This window comes from Triticum aestivum, chromosome 5B, assembly GCF_018294505.1.
Source record: "Triticum aestivum cultivar Chinese Spring chromosome 5B, IWGSC CS RefSeq v2.1, whole genome shotgun sequence".
Classification (NCBI taxonomy): domain Eukaryota; kingdom Viridiplantae; phylum Streptophyta; class Magnoliopsida; order Poales; family Poaceae; genus Triticum; species Triticum aestivum.
The window spans coordinates 21,740,919-21,765,881 of record NC_057807.1 but is presented as its reverse complement, the minus strand read 5'-3'; the positions used below and the strand labels follow the sequence as shown (position 1 = coordinate 21,765,881).

Genomic DNA, 24,963 nt, shown 5'->3' with positions numbered 1-24,963 from the left:
TTCATAGTCTCGATTTAAATTGTTAAATTACACACTCGTGTTGGCGTATGAAACAGAGCAAACTTTATTCCATGTATTCCATGCCACGTACGTACGTATACATAGTGTATACTACTGCTCCTACAGTTCCTAGATTTTTTTTAAAAAAAATATCTTTCTGACGATTCAGACGGCGGCACGCCTCGCGATAAAAGCCAACGAGAAGCCTCCTCTGCTCCCCGCTAATCCTGCCCGTAAACACACTCTTCTCCCTCCTCCGCCTCCTCCCACCCAAGAATCCCCGCGGCTCAAGCAAAGGGGGCAGGCCGGCCGGCGCACCGACCGCGCCACACCTCCACGTCGCGGGGGCGGCAGCGGGGCTCCCCCTCCGTGCCGGCGATGGGGGCCGACGAGGCTGCGCCGGGCGGCGGCGGCGGCGGGATCCGGGTGCTCCTGCGGCGGAAGCAGGTGGACTCCGACCGGGCCCGCGCCGCCGGCGGCCAGCAGCTCGCCAAGGAGCTCTCCATCACGCAGCTCATCGCCATCGGTGCGCGCTCGCGGCCTTTTTCTCTCCATGGGACTTCCCGTGGATGATCTTTATTTATTTTTGTTGATTGATTATATACGCTGCCTTTTCGGTTACTCGCTCGCCTTCATCGCGGCCCAAGGCGCCAAGGTTTTGCGCCCCGGAATTCTTCCGATCTTTCAGCTTGCAATACACTGAATGAGATTACTCTCTTGTCTGCTCTGTGTGTGGTTCGTCAGTCCGGATTGGCGGATTGTTGCTTCTGTGGTGTGATTTCCTGCAGAGTTTTTACCTTTTGGATTGTTACAGACTGTAAATGCTTCCACTGAAGAACAGCAAACATTTCACATGGTTTGAGATGAATTTAGTTAATTACTACACGCGGTCTGGGATCTCAATAGGAATGTTTTGATCAGAAAATGGACTATGAGATGCAGATTCCGTCCATTTGCAGTAGTATACTACAGTAGTACTTTCCATAGAAGATCAGGCTTGTGCCGTGGCTACTACTCTTGTGCTTGTTTGGTTGTTGCCGTGTCAGTGTAGGCAGGGTGGGTGGCTGGCTGGGTGGGTCCTCCCTCAGGATTCCAATTCCCAAATCTTGCTACATACCTTGATGATGCATACTCTGTTTCATGTAGAAATGGTTACGTGCTTCTGGAATGCAGAGTGTTCTTAACACTTTTGCAGGGTCTATTTTCTGTCTTGCACCCATCCCGGTGTTTCATGTTATGTGATGAAAGTAGTGCTCATGGAGCATCTATTTTGTGTCATCTTTCAGGCGTCGGCTCGACGGTTGGAGCCGGAGTGTACGTCCTCGTGGGGACGGTTGCCCGGGAGCACTCTGGCCCGGCACTGACGCTCTCGTTTCTGATCGCCGGAATAGCGGCTGCGCTTTCGGCTTTCTGTTACGCGGAGCTTGCGAGCCGCTGCCCTTCTGCGGGAAGCGCCTACCACTACTCGTACATCTGTGTTGGCGAAGGGTAATTTGCTGATATGTTGGAGTGCACATTGTTCATGAAGTGCCGTATTCGGTTGATCAGATGTTGCTCACACTTCCTTTGACATTTTGTTCTCCTAGAGTTGCATGGTTGATCGGCTGGGCTTTGATACTGGAGTATACAATTGGTGGATCAGCCGTTGCCCGCGGCATATCTCCCAATCTAGTAAGTGGGATTTTCCCTTGTTTCTGCAGCATGTTGATCAGTAGTTTCTTCACCTTCCATCTCTCTCTAACATACTCTGTGTATGCTTTCAGGCGTTATTTTTCGGAGGGCCAAATAGTCTGCCATGGATTCTAGCACGCCATGAGCTCCCATGGTTAGATGTTGTTGTTGATCCTTGTGCTGCTGCCTTGGTTTTCCTTGTCACCGCCCTGCTATGCGTCGGGATAAAAGAGGTTAAGGGCTTCTACAGTTCAGAAACACATTTCATGTTCCTATTTCGAGGAGTACAGCTTCCGATATTTACTCTTTGTTTTTATTTGTAACAGAGTACATTCGTGCAAGGAATTGTGACAGTGCTGAACTGCTGCGTGATGCTATTTGTTATTACAGCCGGCAGTTACATTGGCTTCCAAACAGGATGGGTCGGCTACAAGGTGTCTGGCGGGTAATGTAAAAATCACTTCTTATTTAGCTTTCCCTTTTTGGGAAATAGTGTGCTTAAACACTTTCCTCTACAGATTTCTGCCATATGGGGTGAATGGAATGCTTGCTGGATCAGCGACCGTTTTCTTTGCCTACATAGGCTTTGATTCAGTTGCGAGCACCGCTGAGGAGGTAAGGACAGGCTCTAATTTCCAAATTGACATGGCACTGGATCGGCGGCATTATTAAGAATTCTTCTGTCTAAACTTCCATTCCAACAGGTGAGGAATCCACAACGGGATCTGCCGCTGGGAATAGCCACATCATTGACGATTTGCTGTTCCTTGTACATGCTGGTTTCGGTTGTTATTGTCGGTCTGGTGCCATACTTTGCTATGGACCCAGATACCCCTATTTCGTCCGCCTTTGCGAGGCACGGGATGCAGTGGGCGATGTAAGGACTCCTTTTGACAGTGCTTCCATTTCGCCGTGCATCACTTGGTGTGCTTCCTGCTGAGGCTTCTTTTTTTATTACTGCGCTGTCTTATTTTAGGTACCTTGTAACATCTGGTGCTGTTCTCGCTCTCTGCTCAACCTTGATGGGATCACTTCTGCCACAGCCAAGGATATTGATGGCCATGGCGAGAGATGGGCTGTTGCCATCCTTCTTCTCTGATGTTAGCGAAAAGACACAAGTTCCTGTCAAGAGCACAATCATAACTGGCATCTGTGCCGCTTCTCTGGCGTTCTTCATGGATGTTTCACAACTAGCAGGAATGGTAAGGATCTAGGAACCTTTAAATAGTTTCCATTTGAGAAATTTGATGGATTTTGGCTCAAGATGAGATTTCATGAAGATTAAGACTTTTATGAGTACTAAATATTGGATCTAAAGGAGTTAAGTTTGGTTGCAGGTCAGTGTAGGCACGCTCCTCGCGTTCACCATAGTCGCCGTCTCCATCTTGATCCTCAGATATGTTCCTCCAGATGAGGTACCCCTGCCATCCTCTCTGCAAACGTCGTTCCGCTTAAGCCAAGAATGTGATGAGGAAAAGGTGGGGAGTCCTCTTGGAGATGGGAACCATGAACAGGGGACGTCTGAGATTAAGGATGTGATCGTAGTAGAATCAATCAGCGACCCTCTTATTGAGAAGCAGCTGTACGCAAGTAAGTCTAGGAAATTGCATTTCGACTTTGGTCGAGTCTACATTTTCTGAGTATGTGCATTCTACTTATTATAAGCTGGCTAACCGGTTTCTCTGTCAATCCATCAGACAAATTGGATGAGTTAAAGCGGCGGAAAACCGCTGCTCGCAGCATTGCAGCTGTATGCGTAGGGGTTCTAATCCTGACGGCTTCAGCTTCCGTAACGTTCCTGCCATTGTAAGTGACCGGGCATATCTTGTTCCCACGATGAACTTTCCTGTGCAATGACATACTGGCCTGTCTAACACGCGTCTCTCCCGTTTCACGTTAGCCTGGTGATGTGCTTATTCTGCGTGTTTGGTGGCCTGCTCCTCCTGGCTGGTCTCGGAATGCTCTCCTGGATCGACCAAGACGACGGAAGGCACTCATTTGGTCACTCTGGAGGTACACTCGCATCACGGCATTTTCACGCTTCTCTCCGTAACTTGATGTCACAGCTCCTTTCTGCCGCTCCCTCTGCAGGATTCATCTGCCCGTTTGTTCCGCTGCTGCCGGTGATGTGCATTCTCATAAACACATACTTGCTCATAAATCTAGGGTGAGTACCTCAAGCAATGATCTCACTCGCTGATAACTTTACTTTTGCCAACGAAACATTCAGAATGGAAAGATTTGTATGTATGTGTCTGAACATTTTTTGGCAACCTATGTATGTTCTTCAGGGGTGGCACGTGGATGCGGGTCGGGGTGTGGCTGGTGATGGGGGTCTTCGTGTACATTTTCTACGGCCGGACCCACAGCTCGCTGACGGACGTCGTGTACGTCTCCCTGGCTCAGGCAAACGAGATATACGGTTCTTCTTCTTCATCAGCGTTTGTGGCCTAGATAGATACTGTCGCAGAGCATCCTTGAGAGATTATATGATCCGGAGTCCATTTCACGGAAACCTTGAGCATCCTGATTGGAGGGACCTTCCCCCGCTGATGCTGCTGCATCCTGCATGGCAAGGCAGGACATGGAGTCTGAAGAATTCAACAAATTCTGAAGCTGTGTACATTGTAATTTGTAGATATATCATCATCATCATCATCATCATCATCATATATATGTGCCTCGTTGGAGGAATGTAGATAGTAAATATGTATAAATAGAAGATTAAGATTTGCAACATTGTAAGGCAAGATTCATTTAAGTGCACCGGAGTTGATAAAACTTCAGAGATCTTGGGATGACACTGCAGCAGGAAGCAATTCTGAACAATAGTCAATTCTTCAGTTTGTCATGCAAGATGTGGTGTTGTGATTTCAGCACCTCCTCTGCTTCAGTTTAGATACTCCTAAAAACATCACACAGTTAACAGAAAGATAGGCAACAATTTTTCATCATACAGTTTCCACTCTGCTTCAGTTAAAATACTCTTGCAGCTTCAACTCTGAGTATACAGCTTCAAGTCTGATATTCTAAAAACTTACATCAATCAAATCCAAGCCACTGCCTTTGAAAAGAACCAAGTTATGCACCAGACTAACTACTACATCGCAACACATTATTATATAGAGAACATTACAATACAGTATGGTGGTAGTATCGGCTATATCCCCTTCTGCTTCCCAAGGTTTTCTGGAAAATTCGCCTAGGAGTCGTTCTTGCGTAGGTTGTAGAAGATCGAGCCGTCAATCGTCTCCATAACCAGTTGATTCAACCGCAGAAGGATCAACAAGTAGGATCTTCCTTTGCGCCCTACAAGACAAGGAAGTGAAAGGAAACCTCAATGGAATTTGTCTAGTCTAGTGTAAAAGCATTTGACATTTCTGCGGGCAGGGAATGGCAAGTATAAGATTATAACATACCCAAGCCGACTGATGCAACATCATCCTGATTCAAACTCCCCTGAGCCTTATCACCACCAAAGTATGCATTTAGTTTTGAGACGGCGTCATGCAATTCCTGATAAAAAGAGAGGCCGCAAAAAAGGTAAAGCATTGCAGTAGATTTGCTTCGAGGTGGCATAACTAAGATAACACTACTATCGTCATGAAACCACTGCAGTGCAGAGACCAAATCAGAAAAGACTTTAAAGAGTTTATGGCAAGAGGCAAGAAAAGACATTGCATGACTTCTCCCTTCTAGTAATTAATCAGAAAAGACTTTAAAGAGTTTAAAAGAAGTCAGACCTCCCATGATGCAAGAGTCTTCATGTAAGGAGGAAGTTTATCGTACTCCTCCTTCGACGCCCTTATCATTCCTTGGAAAGCGTTGTCTTCACGGATTCAACAGAGATGTCAGTCATGAAAAGCAAGCATTTAATATATCTTCTAAACATAACAGATACACTCTGCTGACCATCTTGCTCATATGTTTCAATTTGGGGAGGTGTGGGTTCTTCAGCTTCCTCCAAGATCTTTTGGTCATCATCAAAACTGAACAGTATAAACACAAGGTGATTTTCAATGAAGATAAAACAAGTAAAGAACTGTGGAGAACAACAAAAAAAAACAGCCTGAAAAGGACGTTGCAATAGATATCTCATATATGTCTGTATTTCGTTGAGTTACCTTCCAGGTTTTCTGTCAGGCATCTTTGGGCTCGCAGAAAAATCAATATCTGCGACATCCGAAAGAAATTATTATCTCTATTTGATTTAGGACTTGCAGTAAAAAATACTAATATGTATAATGCATCTAAACAGTTGATTTTGGAAGATGCATTGCAAGTGTTCTGTACCTTGAGAGGACAGAGTAGCTAGACAAGCATCAGAAATCCCAAAGTTCTTTAGTGACATGGACTCCTCAAATCTTACATGAAGTCAAGAAAGAACTCAATACTCTGTATCTCAATCGCACAGATCACTAGCAGAAACACAAAAGAATGTCAAAGTTCAGACTTGGTGCATTCAAAATTCTAAGCTTATCCAATATAACCGAACCAATCATAATCTCCAATGTTTGCTGGTCCCAAATGATGGTATGACAATGATATTAGGGAGATTTACACATTTAGCAGGAAAAATTGGTAGTAAAGGTTAACAGCTAATAATAGGGGCAGAATAAGGATGGTTCAACTCCTAATAATGCTTATAAATCTTCAAATTCTGACTTCACTGACAACGCTGTAATTGCAAACCTTACAGCTAGCCAGCTAGGCGCAAGCTGACATCTTCTATTTGGAGCCTATGCATCTCGAATTGCTATGTACCCGTTCCATCAGCCCGGTCATAGATCACACCCAACACAACCAAAAATGCATCTCTGAAAATGCCTTAGTAATGGAAGGATACAGTTCATCGTCGTCGAAGTGCTTCCGGGCAGACCTGAGGACCGAACTTGCCCCTCCCAAGAGCCCATTCCCGGGGACATCAAGCTCCCCCAAGTCTCCACCTTCCTCCTCCTCTTCCACCTCGTCATCCACCTCTGCGCCAACAAGAGAAACCCGATGAACCTCAGCAAAACAAGACGAACACTGCAGGGCAGAGCTCCAAAGTGACGTCGCCAGTGTGTTCCTGCCTGATTGCCTGAAGGGGGATCAGTGAGACTCACGGGGGGCGACGTAGCCGAAGGAGACGAGGCGGAACTCGACGGCGTCAGCGTGGCGGGAGACGATGTTGAGGGCCTCGCGGCAGTGGCCGAGGAGCTCCTCGACGGAGACGGTGCCGAAGGCCATGGACTCGAGGCGCGCCAGGTCGGCGCCCGCCGCCTCCACCCGCCGGTCCAGCCCCTGCAGGAACGCGTTCGTCGCCGACTCTGCGAGGGAACACGCGCACGCACACGTCCTCCGTGAGCAGGCAGGAAGGAATGAAAAGCGGTGGCTGGCGAAACCCTAGCGGGGGACGGCGGCGAGGTCAGATGCGGTACCGAGGGGGATGGCGCGGCGGGAGAGGGCGTCGGAGAGCGCGCGGGAGGAGTCGTCGGCGTGGGTGAGCACCTGGGAGAGGGAGCCGCACAGCGCCGAAATCGACGCGTCCATGCTGCGCTGCATCGCGGCGGCGGCGGCGGCGGCGGCGGCGGGTCGTCGGAGTTGGGGGCGGGAGGGGGAATTGGGGATGATTTCCTCTCTTTCTGTCTCTGGCGAGTTCAGTTCGAATTTTCAGTGCGGACGGCGGGGAAATGAAATGGGTTTGGTGGTCCTTTACCGAAAAAGGGTTTTCCCGTTTTATATTATAAAGTAACAGACACCGATCATAGGGTAACTGTCGCCTGTCGGGATGAACGGCGCACCAAGCCCAAAAGGGAAAAGAAGAAGAAATAAAAGCCAACAACGGCAGCGCGGCAAGCACAGATGATCCGCCACCGCTGCGCCCTCCATCATTGTCCCACCACACGCCATGACACCGGACCGCCGTATACCAAGCAGCCCCTTGTAGGACCTTGAAGTATGTCTAGACTGGGATGATTAGACTACTTGACCAATTAAAAACTTAATATTTTCCCAATTTTAGAGTTTGACAGATTTTAACAATCTTTGGACGAGTCAAGCAATTATCACTCAAATCAAGCAAGCATGTAAAGAATGTATAGGCAGCGGAAATTAAAGCATGCAACTTGCAAGAAAGTAAAGGGAAGGGTTTGGAGGATTCAAACGCAGTTGGAGACACGGATGTTTTTTACGTGGTTTCGATAGGTCCACACGCATCTGGCAACTCGTCCACACGCATGGATCCTAATTAAAAAGAAGATAATTGCCCGATTAATTAACGAAAAACAGGGTAAAAACCGATACATATAGGCCTTGTTAATTAGTCCAGATATAGCATTTGATGGTCAAGATTAAGGTCTGGGTTTTGTCATGTCCACTTGGCGTGGAGCTATCTATAGCACCTTGGGTCATTTTTCCGAAAAAAAATCTTACAAGATCTTAATAGTTGTAATATACGTGCAAAACTGGCCAACCAAGTTTTTAATAACATGATAATGCAAGTTTTTCCTTTGAGAAAAGTCCACATTTCAACCTTAAACTAACCAGGCGGTTTGATTTACAACCTTCATCTTTAGAACCGGCCACATTGCACCCTTAACTTATCAAACAGTTCAAAACACAACCCTTACTCGGTTTTAGCTTGGTTAACTGGTTTTGACCAAAAAGCGCAGCAATGTGCTCCTCCTCCTCCTTCAAGAAAAAAAGTTAGGGTCCGTGCCTCTCGCCGGCGCCGGCGCCGGCGCAGGTCCGCCTCGTCTCCGGTGGCCCTAGGGCCATGGAGGCGCGGTGGATCCTGGCAAGAGCCGGCGGGAGGGCTCCGTTTTTAGTCATTTTTTCAATCTTGTTAGAGTTTGTGTCCTACTCAGGAAGACGAGACGGCGGCGGCTCCCTGAAGATGGAATAAAGGTCTCCCCGCCTAGCCCCCGTTCCGGCGGTGCGTCTAGCATCGTTGGTGGACGTGTGGAGGTGTGTCTCCGGCAGATCTATCTTTGATGAATTTGCTCGGATCACGTCGTTGTTCGTTTACGTTTGTGTGTCTTCGGTTTGGATCCTTTTGATCTACGTTATTTTTCATCGGCGACGGTTGCTGTTCTGGGGTGCTGGTCCTATGGGGCCTTAGCATGACGACTTCCCGACTGTCTACTACAACAAGTTATGCCCGGCTCCGGCGATGGAGGGGCGATGACGGCGGCGCCTTCGGCTCGCTTCGGTGCTTATAGTCGTCGGTGGGTGGTCTACGAATCTAGATGTAATTTTTATTTCTGGTATTCGTTGTACTTCCATGATTGAAGATGAATAGATTGAAAGTTTTTCTGAAAAAAAAAACTGGTTTCGACCAAGTGAAAGCTGACTAGGCAGCCAACTAAGCAGCCACAACGCACATATCCTGACCTAGATCTCTCTCCCTCTCTCTATGTCCGTTCACACTTCACCCCGACCCAATCCCGTAGCCGTCACCTGGGTCGCCTGACGCCAAGGCTCGCCGCCCCTGCGGCCACAACTACGACCCCGTCGGCCGGCGACCGGCGGCGGCGCCGCCGCCACGGGCTGTATCCGCCAGGCAGTGGAGCCCCGTCACCAAGGTGCTCCGCACCACCAGAGCTGACGCCGCCCCGACGACGTCCAGATCCTCGGCCACCCGCAAAGGGCGGCGCTGCAGCTCACCAGGGGCCGATACGCGGCCGTTGGGCGCCTCCTACCGACGGCTACGGCGTCTGCAGCAGCAACAGCAGCTAAGCGGCAAGGACGGGGTACCTCGGCGGAAGGACGTGTAGGCGAGCTCGCACGAGGGCCAGAGGGGATCCGTCGTCGTGCACGTGCGCAAGCTCGGGTGGCATGCGCGGCCTGCAGTGACGTCCTATTTGTCCGGTGTGCAAGCTCCACCGGCCTCCTGGTGCACGCTCCAGCTCTCCTCTTTACCCTCCTCGGTTCCATGGTGAAGTGCCGCCGCTCGCCGGCTACGAACGGAGAAGCCAGCTCCAACAGTTTTAGGGATAGTTCAGCTGCTGAGTTGGCTGCCTAGTCAGGTTTGACTCGGTCAAAACCAGTTGACCAAGCCAAACCCGAGTCAAGGGTTGTGTTTTGAACTACGTATGTGATAAATTGAGGGTGTAATGTGACCGGTTTCAAAGATGAAGGTTGTAAATCAAACTGCCTGGTTGGTTCAGGGTTGAAATACGGACTTTTCTCTTTCCCTTTTGACCTGGTAATGCAAGCTTTCTCACGGAAGCATCATATATATGAGATGCTGCAGGTAGATGGACCCGTACAAAGCTTTCCCGGACGAGATTCAAAATTCAAACCAGCTCTCCTACAGACATTTGACACAGACATATTCGTGCACGTGAATACGTGATCCATGCGTGTGCATGCCAGCTCATATAAATATCCACAGGATCTGTATGTATATAATTTCATCAAATCCCGTGCTTGCAATCCTTCAATAATATTGCATACGTCCCATGCATGATTGGTTGTCGCCATACATTAAGTGACCCACTACCACTAAAAACCACCACTTGATTTTGGTTTAGTCTTTGTCATTGCCTCACTCTTATGAGTCACCGATGCCACATTATTTAACTCTGCAAACACAGCCCAAAAAAGAAGATGAAAAAACTCTGCAAACCAGCTCTAATATCTGATACAGTTATGTATACGCATATATGATTCTTTTAGGTTTGATATTACACCACGGCTACTAATTGTGTGACGCTAAGTTTTGCCGGCGACATCGGTTGTTCTGCTCTTGCAGAAAGCAAGACGAAATACAACCATGCAAGCAAGGCCAAGAATAAGAATATAGAGTGTATGCACGGCGTCTGTTTTCTTCAGCTCAAAAGTAAGAAAAGACAACCGATGGATGTAGGCATGTAGCCAAGAAACCGATAACAAAAACAAAAAAAGCTAGACGTCGACATACACCAAATGTTGAAACGCCAATTCTTTTGTGCGTGTATAGACGAAATGGAATCCAAAATGGAAAGGAAAAAGATTAGAATCAGCTGGCCGATACACTTCCGCCGCATGCGCAACCGTCATATACGAATTTGATTAGCCGACCAACAATCGCCAAGGACCCCCACCCCTTGACGCGTGCCTCTGCCACTTGACTGTTTTTTCGCAACATCAACTGTGTTGCAAAAGTCCTTCTGCAACAACACCCATGTTGCAAAAAAGTTAAGACAAGGAAAAAAATCTGCAACATCATCTGTGTTATAAAAGTCCTTCCGCAACAACGTTCCATACTATAGAAAACTTAAGACGAAAAAACTTCTGCAACATCATCTATGTTGCAAAAGTCCTTCTGCAGTGACACTCATGTTTCAAAAGAGTTCAGGCGAAATAAAAATCTGCAACAGAACCTCTATTGCAAATGTTTTTGCAACAAGAGATCTGTTGCAAAGGGTTCTGCAACACTCACTTTATTGCAATGGTGAGGAAGGGGCCAGGCCGCTGGATGGCCCCAGATCAAACGGATGCGGAGGCGGCGGATCTTTTAGAAAGATCCGTCGGCCGACGTGTAGCGTCGCCTAACTGCAAAAAGTAGAACAAAATACTCCACGAAATGTATTTTTTTTAAAGTTCACCTCAATGTCTCTTTTTTAAAAATAAACCATTATTAAAAGGTGGAACATCTTTTGAAGTTCCAAAAAAAATCAGAAAGACAAACATTATTTGAAATTTACAATTTGATTTTTTTTAAAACAAACCAGAATAAAATAAATCGGAAAAAGGACTTAAGAATTAATAGTAAAATAAGTAAATAAATAAAAGAGAACAGAAAACACACAAACGGAAAACGAGAAAAAAATTGTGAACGAAAATACAGAAGCGTGACAGTGAAGCCCCAAACTCGGCCGGTCCACCGCGACTCGTTGGGCGTCAACTAGCGGTTTACCATAACCTGGAAATGTGTTCGACACTCGGCCTACTTTAATTTGGGCTGCATTGTCTTGTTCATTTCCAAAGGGAAGTAATATATTAGCTTCTTGAGTATTGGCAGAGACTCCTCTTTTGTTTTCGCTTTTCTTGTAGTTTTCAGTGTTTTTTCTTTTATTTTTTTCTATAAAAAATGTGAACGTTTACTTAATTAATTACGTGGACATCTTTCAGAAACTACGGGTACATTTTTAAAATTGTAATGTTTTAAAAAATGTTTATTTTAAAATTATTTAACTTTTAAAAACTTCATGAAATTTCTAAATTCACGATTTGTTTTGAATAATTGAATTACTATTAGCCCCATATTATGAACTTAATTAGTATGACTGCAAGATACATTCCCTTCAACCAATATTTTTTAATATCTAACCATTTGAGGCGGTTTTTATGACACTGTTAAACCTATAAAAAGATGAATTTGGCCAAATAAGCAGATGATATCATGACAAAAAAAAGGTAGAGAAATTTAGAGAATCATATTATTTAAATTAAAAAAAATAAAAGTTTTAAAAGTCGAAAGTCCAAGTAGTCCATGAGATATGTGGAAACATGTACGTAAATTTAAAGAATCGTATTATTTGAACTTTTTAGAAATTGAAAATCCAAGTAGTCCAAGAGATATGTGGAAACAGTTGGAAAATTAAAAAATCATATTATTTAAAAAAATAAAAAAAATGAAAGTTTTAAAAAATTGAAAGCCCAAGTAGTGTGAGAAATATGGGGAAACAGGAACGTATAAGAATCTCAAATTCCATAAAGAATTGGGCAGAGCATGCAACATTTTTAACCAAAAAGAGAGGGGAATATAGAGGCCAAGTAGAAGTGAAATATATTGATGATCTATGCATTGACAAAGATCAGCAAAGGATCTGGACAAGGTCCGCACACACACAGCTGCTGCAAAAGCAGGCAGGCAAGCACTCTTACATGATAAACTGCCATCACTCACTGAGACATCATGCACAAACTGAAACCTAAGCTAGCTTTGCTGCTATATTCATACGGCAAACGATTCTGACATCATCTTGCATGATTTGGGGTTTGAGTTGCTCATCGTCGTGAAGGGCTGGAAAGAAGGCCGGTCGCCGGGGGCCCAATCACCTGTCGGAGATCGGCGGGCCGCCGTACCGGACGGTGCACATCTTCAGATCGCTCGGCATCTCAACCTCTTTCAGCCACGCGAGGCGCCGGCCTTCTTGCTCATTGCTGGTCAGTGTCACTAGAAGAGGAGACAAATCAGTTAGCCTTGGGTTACACCAGTGTAATCAGCTAGCTAGCTGTAAACATAGTTAATTAGCAAAAGCATCATCGGTCATCACGATGATTACCGACCAATGTTCAAGCCTTGAAGGAGCCCTAAATATCTTTGGGGGTGAAGCTAGCTACTCCCTCCGTTCGGAAATACTTGTCATCAAAATGGATAAAAGGGGATGTACCGGATGAAGGAAGTACATCATGGACGGCTAGTGTCATTCAGAACATGGTTTATTTTTGAATTTTTTTGCGGGTAGAACATGGTTTATGTCCAAGTGGTTTCGACAATCCCGCGCTTCTAAAACCCATGGGGCCGGGGCTTAAAACCGTGTGCTTACACTATTAATTAAGAGAGTTAATCATGTCCACAGGATGCAAATGGAGCGTGTACCATAAACAAAGATAGATACTACCTATAGGCTGCAGGTCTAACAGACCTCTCTCCACGTTCAGTGGGCTGCTCACAAGGCAAACTAGTACTGTTTTTGATGGTGCAAAATACAATATGAGCTCATGCATTTCCAGTTGCATGCATGCTAATTCAGAACTAGCTATTTTCTTTCATAAAGGGCATTTCATTCAGAACTACTAGCTAGTAGCAAGTCAATATATGCATGATCATGATGTTAATTATCTGGATTAGATTTCTGAGATCAAGAATGCCAACAACTTACTGGGATGATGGGAGGAGTAGGGAACATCCGAGTAGTAGGTGCAATCTCGGTTCTCTTCGATGGAGTAAGGGGGGCCAAGGATGTCGAGGATGGCGCATGGCGCGATGGCCGTGAAACGGTGCATGTTGCCTCCCGCCGTCGGGTAGAGGACCGACGACGTGTCGCACGGAGCGGTGAAGAGATCATCCACGACCAGCTCCGCCAACCTCACTGCAAGCAAAAGCAATCAAGCCCTGACGTACGTTATCGCGCATTCATTTGCCACTCATGCAATCGTGGCAAGCAAATTAGTAGCAGGGAAATTGTACTAGGTAGGAATGCTCGGAAGCACACGTTGATCGTCGGGCGATGAGGCGGCTGGATCATCGGGATGAGCCCAGTCATACGACTTTATGTGCATCGATCCGATGAGCGGCTTGCTGAACACGGTCATCCCGGGGTGATTGTGTAGAGGGATGACCGCATTTTGCGGCAGGTACAAGATGACCATCTGTGAAGAGGCAAGAAAAAGAAAGGTCAGCAATTACGTACTAGTGATTCATTTTTACATACTAGTCAGCTAGCTAGCAACAGCATGCACTGCAAAATTGAGATGGGACATGCTGATTTTTTTGCTTAATTACCGAGAAATTGTCAGATTCGTAGATGGTGGTGTGTGTGATGGTTGGGTTCCCTGGGGCCGCAATATCTCTAGTCCTGAAGAATGTCATGCCTGGGCTCAGGCCGACGTCCTCTGGCTTCATTCTGTCTGCAGATAAATAACCAGAATTCAGTCATCAATCCAGAACACATCATCTTGAGTCAGTCGGTCAGTTTGCGGATCCACAGCATTTGGAATTTTGAACACGCGGAACATGGAGGAGCCGAGCGAGGGGTGCGTCGTACCGAGCATGGCCCGGAGCAGGGCGACCTCGTGTGGCGCGGGCACGGTGCCGGGGCCCCTGAAGACGGCGCGGCAGGCGCGGAAGAGGCGCTGCAGCGCCGTCGGCGGCTGCGGCTGAGCACGTCTCCTCGCTTGCCGCGGCCTGCCTCCTCTGGTCTTGGCCGCCAGCACCCGCCTCCGCTTGGCGGGCACGTCCAGCCCCGCCGCACCCGCGCCCATCGGTCGGCACGTATCACCAGCAGCGCACGCCTCGGAAGGAAGGAAGGAAGAAGGAAAGGTGGTGGTGGGGGAAGGAGGAGAGGAGCGGCTGGGATATTTGTGCATGCGACTGTGCAGGTGGGACAGGAGCAAAACCATGGGCTCGACGACGATGGATCCACGGCGCGCGAGAGAATCCACGGACGGTTCGACGCCTTTCGGTGGACGCTGTTTCGGACGGATCGGTGCAAAGGAAACCACCTGCGTACTAGGAGTAGCATGGAGAATTTTCCGGTGTCCCTCCCTCAAACCGGTGCTGGTACGTAAACAGTCAAACTAGCAGTACCATCATGAATCGTGCAGCTAAAGGTCCACATCAGTTGTATATATCTAACGACCCACGTATAGCGAATCAACCTGTGGTCGGATGGTTAGAAAGACAGTGGTATCCACTGTCAGTCAGAGTTCAAGTTTCAGACTTACATTGGTGCTCGTTTTTTTCTGGGTTTATTCCAGGCCTTCCAGCGATGTGCTTTCAGTGAGAGGGGACGTTCTCGTCGACTACGAAGGCGTCTGTGGCTACTTCGACTTCGTCAATCTCAAAATGTAATGGCATGGTCTTCAGGAAAAGATCGGTATTGGATATGTTCTAACCATGTTTAAATTTTGATGCCCCAATCGATTTAAATAAATAAAATAAATTTTGAAAAAATTGGATTCATTTAATTTTCCTTGAAATAAGTGAAGCGATAATTTCATATGCATTCAAAGTGAAATAAAAATAACAAAATAGCATATTCAGTTTCACATATGAATTGGTATGGTTTTGATAAATGATATCGGTACTGTTGTGTTCTGAGACTGCTGTTTTGGTTATTGAAATGGATACGATTGTTGTTATTGAAATGGATAACATTTGTTGCCATTGAAATGCTCATTTAAAAAATTCAGCCTTTTGAAATCATTGAGTGTGTGTTTTGAAATGAGTTGAATTATTTTTCTAAATTGAGTGAAATCTTTTTGCAAAAAATTAGTGCAACTCGGTATTTTGAAATGAGTGAAATTTGTTTGTTAAAATGAGTGAAATCACTCTTTTGAAATAGTTGAAAATTTGAAGTCACCTTTTAAATGGAAATTAGAAGGTAAATTCTTGACATATTCAGCTTTAATAAATTTTTTCTTAGGATATTTCTTGGCTTCTTTCATATCTTCTGGAATTAGGAAACGCATGCATCTCTTCTTTAGGGTTATAGCGCTATAGAATATATCAACCATCTCATTTTTCTTAGTAGGATGATTAGGAGCATTCCTTTCCAACTCACAAAACCTCCCCTAAGCTTGCAGGGGACTCTCTTCCTCAATTTGGGTAAAGTTATAAATATCTATCCTACAAAACTAATTGTCTCATATGCAAAGAAAAATATTTATCCATAAAAGCACTAATAAATTCTTACAAACTAGTAATGCTTCTAGTCATTGTGTTATTATACCAAGCTTTAGTGCCATCTTTAAGTGAAAAAGGGAAAAGGTAAGTTGGGTTCATATCTTTCTTAGAAAAAATATTAGCAATAGAAAGCATCTTATTGAAATGGGCAAGAGCTTTTGCATTTTAATAACTATGGAAAGCATCAGATTCAACCAAACTAATTATTTCTGGATTAACAAAAAATTATAAGCGTCATTTTAAATGTATATATAGGAGAAGCACAAAAAACAACTTCAAGTAAAAACATGTTACCTAAAGACCCACTATTAAATAGTTCAAAAATAACATCAATACCGTCCTCGGGATTTACTATAATAAAGACTCTACCAAGATTTCATCAAGTTCAATGGGTGTCCTATGAGAAATTACTAGACTAGGTATAGTTCTTTGAAAGTGCAACTATCCCTGGGTGGTTTTGGTAATTCCTAACAACATATAGCTCATTGAGCTAATGCTATTTCAAGATAAATATTTCAGGAAAGCTCAATGTTTGGCATGGCATGAATGAGAAACGTGGACCCCTCAAAATGTGAAGGACAAAATGATTGGCTCAAGCTCAAAGCACAAGACTCTACATTTTACTTTTAGTGATCCAAGATCACATTGAGTCCATAGAAAAAGCCAATACTATCAAGAGGGATGAGGTGCTGCTTAATGAATTTCTTGCTCAAAAGTGCTTAGTGATATGCTCCAAAAACCCTCAACTACTTTCTCACATCCACATATGTCCCAAACCAAAAGTCAAACTTGGCCCTATCGAAACTTTCTATCCGCCGCCACCGAGTTCAATTGACATAGCCATTGCCACAAACCCTAGTCTTTTCGGTCTCACAGATAGGGATCTCGATCTCACCGAGATGGGATTGTAATCTCTTTGTTTCCCTTCGTATCATTTCAGTCCAACCGAGATGAGCGATCGGTCCCACCGAGATTGCAATGCAAACTCTCTGTTTCCCTTCCGTAACGTTTCGGTCCAACCGAGATGAGCGAATCGGTCCCACCGAGTTTGCCTGACCAACTCTCTGGTTAGCTTATTACCAAAATCGGTCTCATTGAGTTTATGTAATCGGTCTCACCGAGATTACGTTATGCCCTAATCCTAGCGATATCGGTCCCACAGAGTTGACGTGTCGGTCCTACCGAAATGCCTAACGGTCACATTATGAACTAAATCGGTCTGACCGAGTCCCACCGAGTTTGGTAAGTTGTGTGTAACAGTTAGATTTTGTGTGGAGGCTATATATACCCCTCCACCCACTCTTCATTCGTGGAGAGAGCCATCAGAACATGCCTACACTTCCAACATATATTTTCTGAGAGAGAACCACCTACACTTGTGTTGAGGTCAAGATATTCCATTCCTACCACATAAATCTTGATCTCTAGCCTTCCCCAAGTTGCTTTCCACTCAAATTTTCTTTCCACCAAATCCAAATCCTGTGAGAGAGAGTTGAGGTTGGGGAGACTATCATTTGAAGCACAAGAGCAAGGAGTTCATCATCAACACACTATTTGTTACTTCTTGGAGAGTGGTGTCTCCTAGATTGGCTAGGTGTCACTTGGGAGCCTCCGTCAAGATTGTGGAGTTGAACCAAGGAGTTTGTAAGGGCAAGGAGATCGCCTACTTCGTGAAGATCTACCCTAGTGAGGCAAGTCCTTCATGGGCGACGGCCATGGTGGGATAGACAAGGTTGCTTCTTCGTGGACCCTTCGTGGGTGGAGCCCTCCGTGGACTCGCGCAGCTGTTACCCTTTGTGGGTTGAAGTCTCCATCAACGTGGATGTACGATAGCACCACCTATCGAAACCACGACAAAAACATCCGTGTCTCCTATTGCGTTCGCTTCCTCAAACTCGTCCCAGTTGATGTGCACCGCGATCGAAACGAACGAGGCCGGCCCAGTTCGTGGGCTGATGCCCACAGCCCAGTTCAAGCGCATGCTGCCTTTAAGTACGTCAGCATTTTTCTCGAATGCTTAAACATGACGTGAGCATGCTGCCTTTGCAATACCATGCATATATGTTCAAGCAGGCGAAGCAGCTCCGTCTTCTCGAATCACATGAGCAAGACGTGACATGCTGCCATAGCAATATGTTCAAACAATACCTGAGTATTTTTCTCAAATACTTGAATATATTTTTCATTCGCGAACTTTTTCGAAGTTGTGAATAATATTACAATTCATGAAACATTAATTTTTGATACGTGAACAATTTTCTCGAATACGTGAACATATTTTGCATTCGCAATTTTTTTAAAATTTGCTTCCAATATATTTTGAATTGGTGAGCATTTTTGTAGTCATGAACACCTTCTTCAATCTGCGAACATTTTTTGAAGGTGTCAACATTTTCTTTGCAAACAATTTTTGAATATGTGAACATTTTCCGTTGTGAGTATTTTTTGAATTCACTGTGAACATTTTTTGAATTCATGAACATATTTTGAATTCATTGTGAACAATTACCGAATTTGTGAAAGTTTTTCAAAATGTTTTTGAACATATTTCGAATTCTCAAACATTTTCGAATTATTGAATAATATCCGAATTCGGGAACATTTTTTTTAATACAAGAACTTTTGTCTAGAATACTTGAACATGTTTTGAATTTGCGAACAGTTTTTTAATCGCCCAAAACTTAATTCGTATTTGCGGAAATTATCTGAATTCAATGCAAACATATTTTTAATTCGTATATATTTTTTGAATCTGCGAACAATGTTTGAATACGTGAACAATTTTTTTGAGTACATGAAAATTTTCTTGAATTTCTGAACACTTCAACATTTCTTCATTCATGAACTATACTCAAATTCACGAACATTGTTTTGAATACTTAAACATTTTTCTAGAATTCTTGAACATATTTTGAATTCGCGGCATTTCTTGAATTTGCCGTGAACAGATTTCGTATTCGCCGACATTTTTTAAATCACGGACATTTTTGGAATTCGCCACGAACATATTTTGAATTCATGAATAATATTTGAATCTGTGAACAATTTCCAAATATGTGATCAATTTCTTCAAATACGCGAACCTGTTTGAATTCACGGACATTTTTTTTCCAATTCACAAACATTTTTATTAGACTATGAACATTTTTGGGAAGTCCATGAACAGTTCTTTATTTGTGCTAACTTTTTCAAAATTAAAAACACGATTACCATTGTTTTTCTTGTGTGAGGCAGCACCGGCCTAGATGCAAGCAAGTCGAACTTTTGAGCTACCCAAACAGTCAAACTATTGTTAACAATGAATGACTGCCGTCACGGTCCACATGTAGACGGGAACCTCACGCAAACCATTTTTTCTGAAAAAGCCATTAAACCTAATTGGGTTGCAACTAAAAAGTACTGGAATCTCCAGAAACAGTGGTGGAGCTTCATGGGGCTAAAGGGGACCATTGCCCTCTCCCCCCATCCCGCTACTCAAAACTACCCCTAATTATTAGGTTTGAATATCAATTATTTCTCGGAGTTCATGCATAACTTATCTTCTTCGTCCCCTCAACTCTGATTAGCCCCCCAAGAATGTCCATCAAGCTCTGCCACTGTCCAGGAACATGCACAACTACCACCTCCTTTCCGATTTAGGCTGGTCATAGTGGGAGTAACATAGGTAGTAACATAGATGCCACATAAGCGAAAATGTTGATGTGGCAAGTAGTTAATGAGGAGAGAGGCAAATAGAGTAACCTAATATGTTACCATCACATAGCGCTTTCCAATGCAAAATGAGTCTACAAGACAATAAATGAGCATGTGTATGTTACTACACATATGACACTTCCCACTATAAGGGTAGTAACATAGAGTAGTAACGTATGCATGTTACTACTCTAAGTTACTCCCCACCATGACCAGCCTTATAGGATTCAATTCAAAAATCTCACCAACCAAAATAGATGATGAGTGGTGGAATAAATTTCATGGTTTGTAAAAGCACTCAATTAATGCGCTCGTTTTCCTCAAAGAATTGTGTTTATCAATGCATTAATTGCAATGCATGCATGCATGCATGAAGTGTTGGGGAACGCGGTAATTTCAAGAAAAATCCTACGATCACGCACGATCTATCTAGGAGATGCATAGCAACGAGAGGGGAGAGTGTGTCCACGTACCCTCATAGACCGAAAGTGGAAGCGTTTAATTAACGCGGTTGATGTAGTCGAACGTCTTCACGATCCAACCAATCCAAGTACCGAACGTACGACACCTCCGCGTTCAGCACACGTTCAGCTCGATGATGTCCCTCGTGCTCTTGATCCAGTTGAGGACGAGGGTGAGTTCCTCAGCACGACAGTGTGGTGGCGGTGATGATGATGCTACCGACGCAGGGCTTCGCCTAAGCACTACGATGGTATGATCGAGGTGTGTAACTGTGGAGGGGGCACCGCACACGGTTGGGAGAGAAACTTGTGTGTCCTAGGGTGCCCCCTGCCCCCATATATAAAGGAGAGAGGGGGGAGACCGGCCGGCCCCTGTAGGCACGCCGGGAGAGAGGAGTCCTATTAGGACTCCAAGTCCTAGTAGGAGTCCACCTCCCGGGAGAGGGGGAAAGGAAGGGAGAGGGAGATGGAGTAGGAAAGGGGGCGCCGCCCCCTTCCCTTGTCCAATTCGGACTCCAAGGGGCAGGGGGGTTGCCCTCGCTGCCCTCCTCTCTCTCCAATAAGGCCCATGGTGGCCCACTAGTTCCCTCGAGGGGTTCCGGTAACCCCTCCGGCACTCCGTTTTTACCCGAAACCACTCGGAACACTTCCGGTGTCCGAATAACATGGTCCAATATATCTGTAAGGGCATATTTATCCCTTAGAAGTTTTGGTGATTTATGACAATGCGTTTGCGGACTAATCGTGTGCATTGAGCTTTTTCAGATATATCATGTCTGAACACAAGACGATTTGATGCCCCTCGAAGACTATTGAAGACGACGTTTCTCTACGTTTCTTTTTCGGTGGATTTGAGTCGTAGGAAAGCCGTACTATTAAGAGGGGGTCAGCGTTGGAAAGGTTTGGGTGGAATCTCACGTACACATTTTCCTTTTGCACCGCCTTTCCTTTGGCTCTTTGGAGCTTCCTCCATCTCACCGTGTCTCTGCAGAATGAAGGACTGCTAGTGTTGCTGTTCAAAGGCTGGCAGTAGTAATGCCCCCCAGAGCGGTACTACCACAGGCCCTAGTGGTAGTACCGGGCCCCGGCATGGTAGTACCGTAGGAGCCCACGGTAGTACCGCTCCTCCTGAGCGGTAGTACCGTGAGCTCTGGCCAGGCGCTGCTGCGTGAGCGGTAGTTGGGGCAGATGTAATTTTTTACATCCGCGCCCTACGCGGTAGTACCATGCTCCGGCGCGGTAGTACCATGAAGCCTGGCCAGGCATAGGGGCATGAGCGGACGTAGGGGCGGATGTAAAAAAGGTAGTACCGCACCTGGTTTGCGGTAGTACCGTGTCGGACTTTTGCATAGATAAAAACTCATCGGATGTAGTCACGGATGTAATTTTTTATATCCGTGCCTACCATGCCTGGACGGTGCCTGCCATGCGGTAGTACCAGATAGGGTCGCGTTAGTAGCGCGCCAGCGATTCTACTGCCCCCTGTCAGTGCTCATTAGGACAAGTCCAGGCCCTGCCGCGCCCACGGTAGTACCGCGGTCCACAACGGTAGTACCGCTGGCCCATATGGTAGTACCACTCAAGTGGTGCGGTAGTACGCAGGTCGTGGGCTGAGTGGTGGGTAACGGTTGGAATTGTCCCGTGACTATAAAAGGGGTGTCTTCTTCCTCTAGTTGACCACCTCTTCCATCCCTAATCTCCATTGTTGCTCCAAGCTCCATTTCCCCCCGATCTCTCTCCCTAGCCAATCAAACTTGTTGATTTTCTAGGGATTGGTTGAGAAGGCCCCGATCTACACTTTCACCAAGAGAAATTTGATTCCCCAACTAATCCCTTGCGGATCTTGTTACTCTTGGGTATTTGAGCACCCTAGACGGTTGAGGTCACCGCGGAGCCATAGTCCATTGTGGTGAAGCTTCGTGGTGTCGTTGGGAGCCTCCAATTAAGTTGTGGAGATTACCCCAACCTTGTTTGTAAAGGTTCGGTCGCCGCCTCCAAGGGCACCAATAGTGGAATCACGACATCTCGCATTGTGTGAGGGCGTGAGGAGAACACGGTGGCCCTAGTGGCTTCTTGGGGAGCATTGTGCCTCCACACCGCTCTAACAGAGACGTACTTCCCCTCAAAAGGAAGGAACTTCAGTAACACATCCTCGTCTCCATCAGTTCCCCTTTTGGTTATCTCTCACCTTTACTTGTGAAAGCTATATTGTGTTCTATCCTTGCTGGCTTGTGTGCTTATTGTTGTTGCATCATATAGGTTGCTCACCTAGTTGCATATCTAGACAACCTACTTTGATGCAAAGTTAAATTTGGTAAAGAAAAGCTAAAAATTGTTAGTTGCTTATTCACCCCCCCTCTAGTCAACTATATCGATCCTTTCAATTGGTATTAGAGCCTCATCTCTTTATTAAGGACTTTGCCGTCCGAAGAGTATGGTTGACACCGTAGACGGTGGGGAGGAGCACTCCGGTGTGAATCCGGTCTTGTCTACGGCCGATGGGGGAACCGCGGTCTCTCATGAGGAATTCAATGTGGCTTTGGACACGTTGAAAACCTCCATGATGACCGAGGTTGAAAGCATGTTTTATAAATTCTTAGAAGGGCTTAAACTATCTACCGCGCTGATGAAAGTGGGTGATCCCACTAACAAGGTGACGGATGCTAACTCCGACAAGGGGGAAGCTACTAGTGAAAAGGCTCCTTCTAGTGGTAAAAATGGCAACGACATCTTTGCCCATGTGGAACCTCCACTTACTTTATGGTGGACTGATTCCTTCCACTCATTTGAATCATGCCGGTCCTCCCCCTAAGATTGTAAAAAATGAGGACTTTGATTCTTGGGTTTATCACTTTAAGCATCATTTGAACCATGTTAATACTAACCTTTGGAGAATCATTGAAGAAGGTTTCTATCCGCATGACCCAAGCAACTTCACCCCAAGAGAAGCCACGGATAATCAATTCAATGAGAATGCTCTCTTCATCCTTCAAGATGCAATTACACCCGAAGACATTGCACATCTCCGACCATTCACCATGGCCAAGGAAGCATGGCACCATGTTGTTTCCCTCTACAAGGGAAGCGCTAGCATTCAACGCTCCAACTATGAAGTGGTGCAAGATGAAGCCGATGAGTTTGCAATGAATGAATATGAAGAACCTCGTGTGCTTTACCGGAGATTAACCACTCTCGCGGTCTCACTCCGAGATCATGGGAGTAAGGATACGGATGACAATTGGATCAAGCGCAAGTTCCTCAAGGCCATGGCGCCCTACCACAAGGCCATGTCCTCCGTCATCCGTCAAAGGCCGGACTTCCACACCTTGTCCTCAAATGAAGTGTTGGATGAGTTTGTGGCAATGAGGATCTTGGACAAGACTGACGACAATGCGGTGTTGCCTTCTCAAAGAGAAAAGAAGCCCAACCTTGCCTTGAAGGCCAAGGTTAGTATGGAATAAGAGGAAGAAGAGGAAGATGAAGAGAGCAACCCCGAAGATACAAAATATGATTATCATGAGCACATGGCTCTTGCTTCAAGGAAATTTTGGAGCAAGAAGAACACAAGGCCCTACTTCAACAAGAACAACTCAAGTGGCTTCAAGGGCAAGCAACGTGTGAGAACATGTTGCAGTTGTGGCAATGTGAGCCACTTTGTTGCGGATTGCCTTTACGAGAAGCGAGAAGACAATGGTGGCAAGCTCATCCGAAAAGACAAAGCCAAGTCCTTCCCCAACAAGAACAACTTCACCAAGAAGACTCCAACCAAAGGGTTGGTGGCACAAGAAGAATACAATGAGGATGATGATGATGAAGATAGTGAAGTCATGGCCATGGCCTCCGTTGCCATTGCCACCACTCCACGGGTGTCTCTCTTCGATTCACCCAACGAGAACATCACCACCAAATGCCTCATGGCCAAAGACACCAACAAGGTAACCCCCAACATCAAAACTACCATCATTACTAATCCCTCCTTGACAGATTGCATTGATGAAAATGAGGGGTCTGATGAATATATAAATGAATTTGAGTCTTTTATGACTAAGCTCAAGGGAAAATCCAAGAAGCACTTCGTTGATCTCTTGGAACAACTTGGTGAAGCCAATGACATGATCAAGGCTCATGAAGAAACCATCTCTAAGATGGAAGGTCATAGTCGTGACTATGCTGATGAGATATCGGATCTCTCTAATGCTCTTGAGTAAGAGCATGGGCATCGTTTGGCTCTTGAGGAGTCACACAATGATGATCATGCTAAATTCCAGAAAGATCTTGATCATGCTCTTGTTGTGTCTCGTGTGCTAAATTCTGAGAAGGCTAAACTTGGGGTTGACCATGCTAGACTCAAGGAGGAGTTTGATATACTCGACAAGGCCCACAAGGCCTTGAAGGGTGCTCAAGCTAACCTCAAGGAGTCTCATGATCAACTCCAAGTGAAGCTAACCAAGGAGAAAGCCACCTTTCCTCATATGGTTTTAATTGATAATGCAAATGCTACTAACCCATGGTGTGAGCATGTGCATCTTGTGGAGGAGAATGCCAAGTTGAAAGAACAACTTGAGAGAGGCCTTGTGACGTGCATACAAGGTGAGAAGAACCTCAATGACCTTTTGAGCAATCAAAAGGAAGTTGTGGCCAAGGAGAGAGAGTTGGGTTTGCACCCAAGTCCAAGAACAAGAAGAAGAACGACAAGACCAAACGACCTCCCCCTCTCAAGCAAAATTTTGTGAAGGAGGGAGAGGGTGCTCCAAAGGA

General features: G+C 45.5%; 3 protein-coding genes across 5 annotated transcripts; 1 reads left to right on the top strand and 2 right to left on the bottom strand.

Moving 5' to 3' along the window:
• The first annotated feature begins 214 nt into the window (after positions 1-214).
• LOC123110175 (cationic amino acid transporter 2, vacuolar) lies at positions 215-9,898 on the top strand. 3 transcript variants are annotated; one of them, XR_006453196.1, is made up of 13 exons: positions 215-526; positions 1,287-1,488; positions 1,587-1,671; positions 1,764-1,904; positions 1,998-2,116; positions 2,190-2,286; positions 2,376-2,548; positions 2,648-2,873; positions 3,009-3,261; positions 3,369-3,477; positions 3,572-3,838; positions 3,963-4,348; positions 9,884-9,898. XR_006453196.1 is itself a non-coding variant. In XM_044530650.1 (13 exons), the coding sequence occupies exons 1-13, from the start codon at positions 379-381 to the stop codon at positions 4,123-4,125; spliced, it is 1,905 nt and encodes a 634-aa protein (XP_044386585.1). In that variant the 5' UTR covers positions 216-378; the 3' UTR covers positions 4,126-4,500. The 3 variants fall into 3 exon arrangements, 2 of the variants coding, with proteins under 2 accessions (XP_044386584.1, XP_044386585.1); XM_044530650.1 differs by lacking the exon at positions 9,884-9,898 and having other exon boundaries at positions 216-526; positions 3,572-3,684; positions 3,763-3,838; positions 3,963-4,500; XM_044530649.1 differs by lacking the exon at positions 9,884-9,898 and having other exon boundaries at positions 3,963-4,500.
• LOC123110176 (uncharacterized) lies at positions 4,643-7,358 on the bottom strand. The gene is made up of 9 exons (XM_044530651.1): positions 7,092-7,358; positions 6,777-6,980; positions 6,518-6,650; positions 5,965-6,035; positions 5,796-5,844; positions 5,584-5,660; positions 5,415-5,500; positions 5,091-5,187; positions 4,643-4,980 (listed from the first exon to the last, which is right to left on the bottom strand). Exons 1-9 carry the CDS (start codon positions 7,213-7,215, stop codon positions 4,874-4,876), a joined length of 948 nt encoding a protein of 315 aa, XP_044386586.1. The 5' UTR covers positions 7,216-7,358; the 3' UTR covers positions 4,643-4,873.
• Positions 9,899-12,415: 2,517 nt separating the features above from the next.
• LOC123115497 (plant cysteine oxidase 2) lies at positions 12,416-14,683 on the bottom strand. The gene is made up of 5 exons (XM_044536644.1): positions 14,412-14,683; positions 14,150-14,274; positions 13,860-14,016; positions 13,527-13,736; positions 12,416-12,817 (listed from the first exon to the last, which is right to left on the bottom strand). Exons 1-5 carry the CDS (start codon positions 14,626-14,628, stop codon positions 12,696-12,698), a joined length of 831 nt encoding a protein of 276 aa, XP_044392579.1. The 5' UTR covers positions 14,629-14,683; the 3' UTR covers positions 12,416-12,695.
• Positions 14,684-24,963: the final 10,280 nt, after the last annotated feature.

Coding starts and splice junctions, on each gene's coding strand:
- LOC123110175 (XM_044530649.1), top strand. CDS start 379: ATGGGGGCCGACGAGGCTGCGCCGGGCGGCGGCGGCGGCGGGATCCGG. Junction 2,549..2,647: donor CACGGGATGCAGTGGGCGAT/GTAAGGACTCCT, acceptor GTCTTATTTTAG/GTACCTTGTAACATCTGGTG. Junction 3,478..3,571: donor TCCGTAACGTTCCTGCCATT/GTAAGTGACCGG, acceptor GTTTCACGTTAG/CCTGGTGATGTGCTTATTCT.
- LOC123110176 (XM_044530651.1), bottom strand. CDS start 7,215: ATGCAGCGCAGCATGGACGCGTCGATTTCGGCGCTGTGCGGCTCCCTC. Junction 5,661..5,795: donor CCTGACAGAAAACCTGGAAG/GTAACTCAACGA, acceptor TATACTGTTCAG/TTTTGATGATGACCAAAAGA. Junction 4,981..5,090: donor TGTTGCATCAGTCGGCTTGG/GTATGTTATAAT, acceptor CTTGTCTTGTAG/GGCGCAAAGGAAGATCCTAC.
- LOC123115497 (XM_044536644.1), bottom strand. CDS start 14,628: ATGGGCGCGGGTGCGGCGGGGCTGGACGTGCCCGCCAAGCGGAGGCGG. Junction 14,017..14,149: donor ACGAATCTGACAATTTCTCG/GTAATTAAGCAA, acceptor GCCTCTTCACAG/ATGGTCATCTTGTACCTGCC. Junction 12,818..13,526: donor CTACTCCTCCCATCATCCCA/GTAAGTTGTTGG, acceptor CTCCTCTTCTAG/TGACACTGACCAGCAATGAG.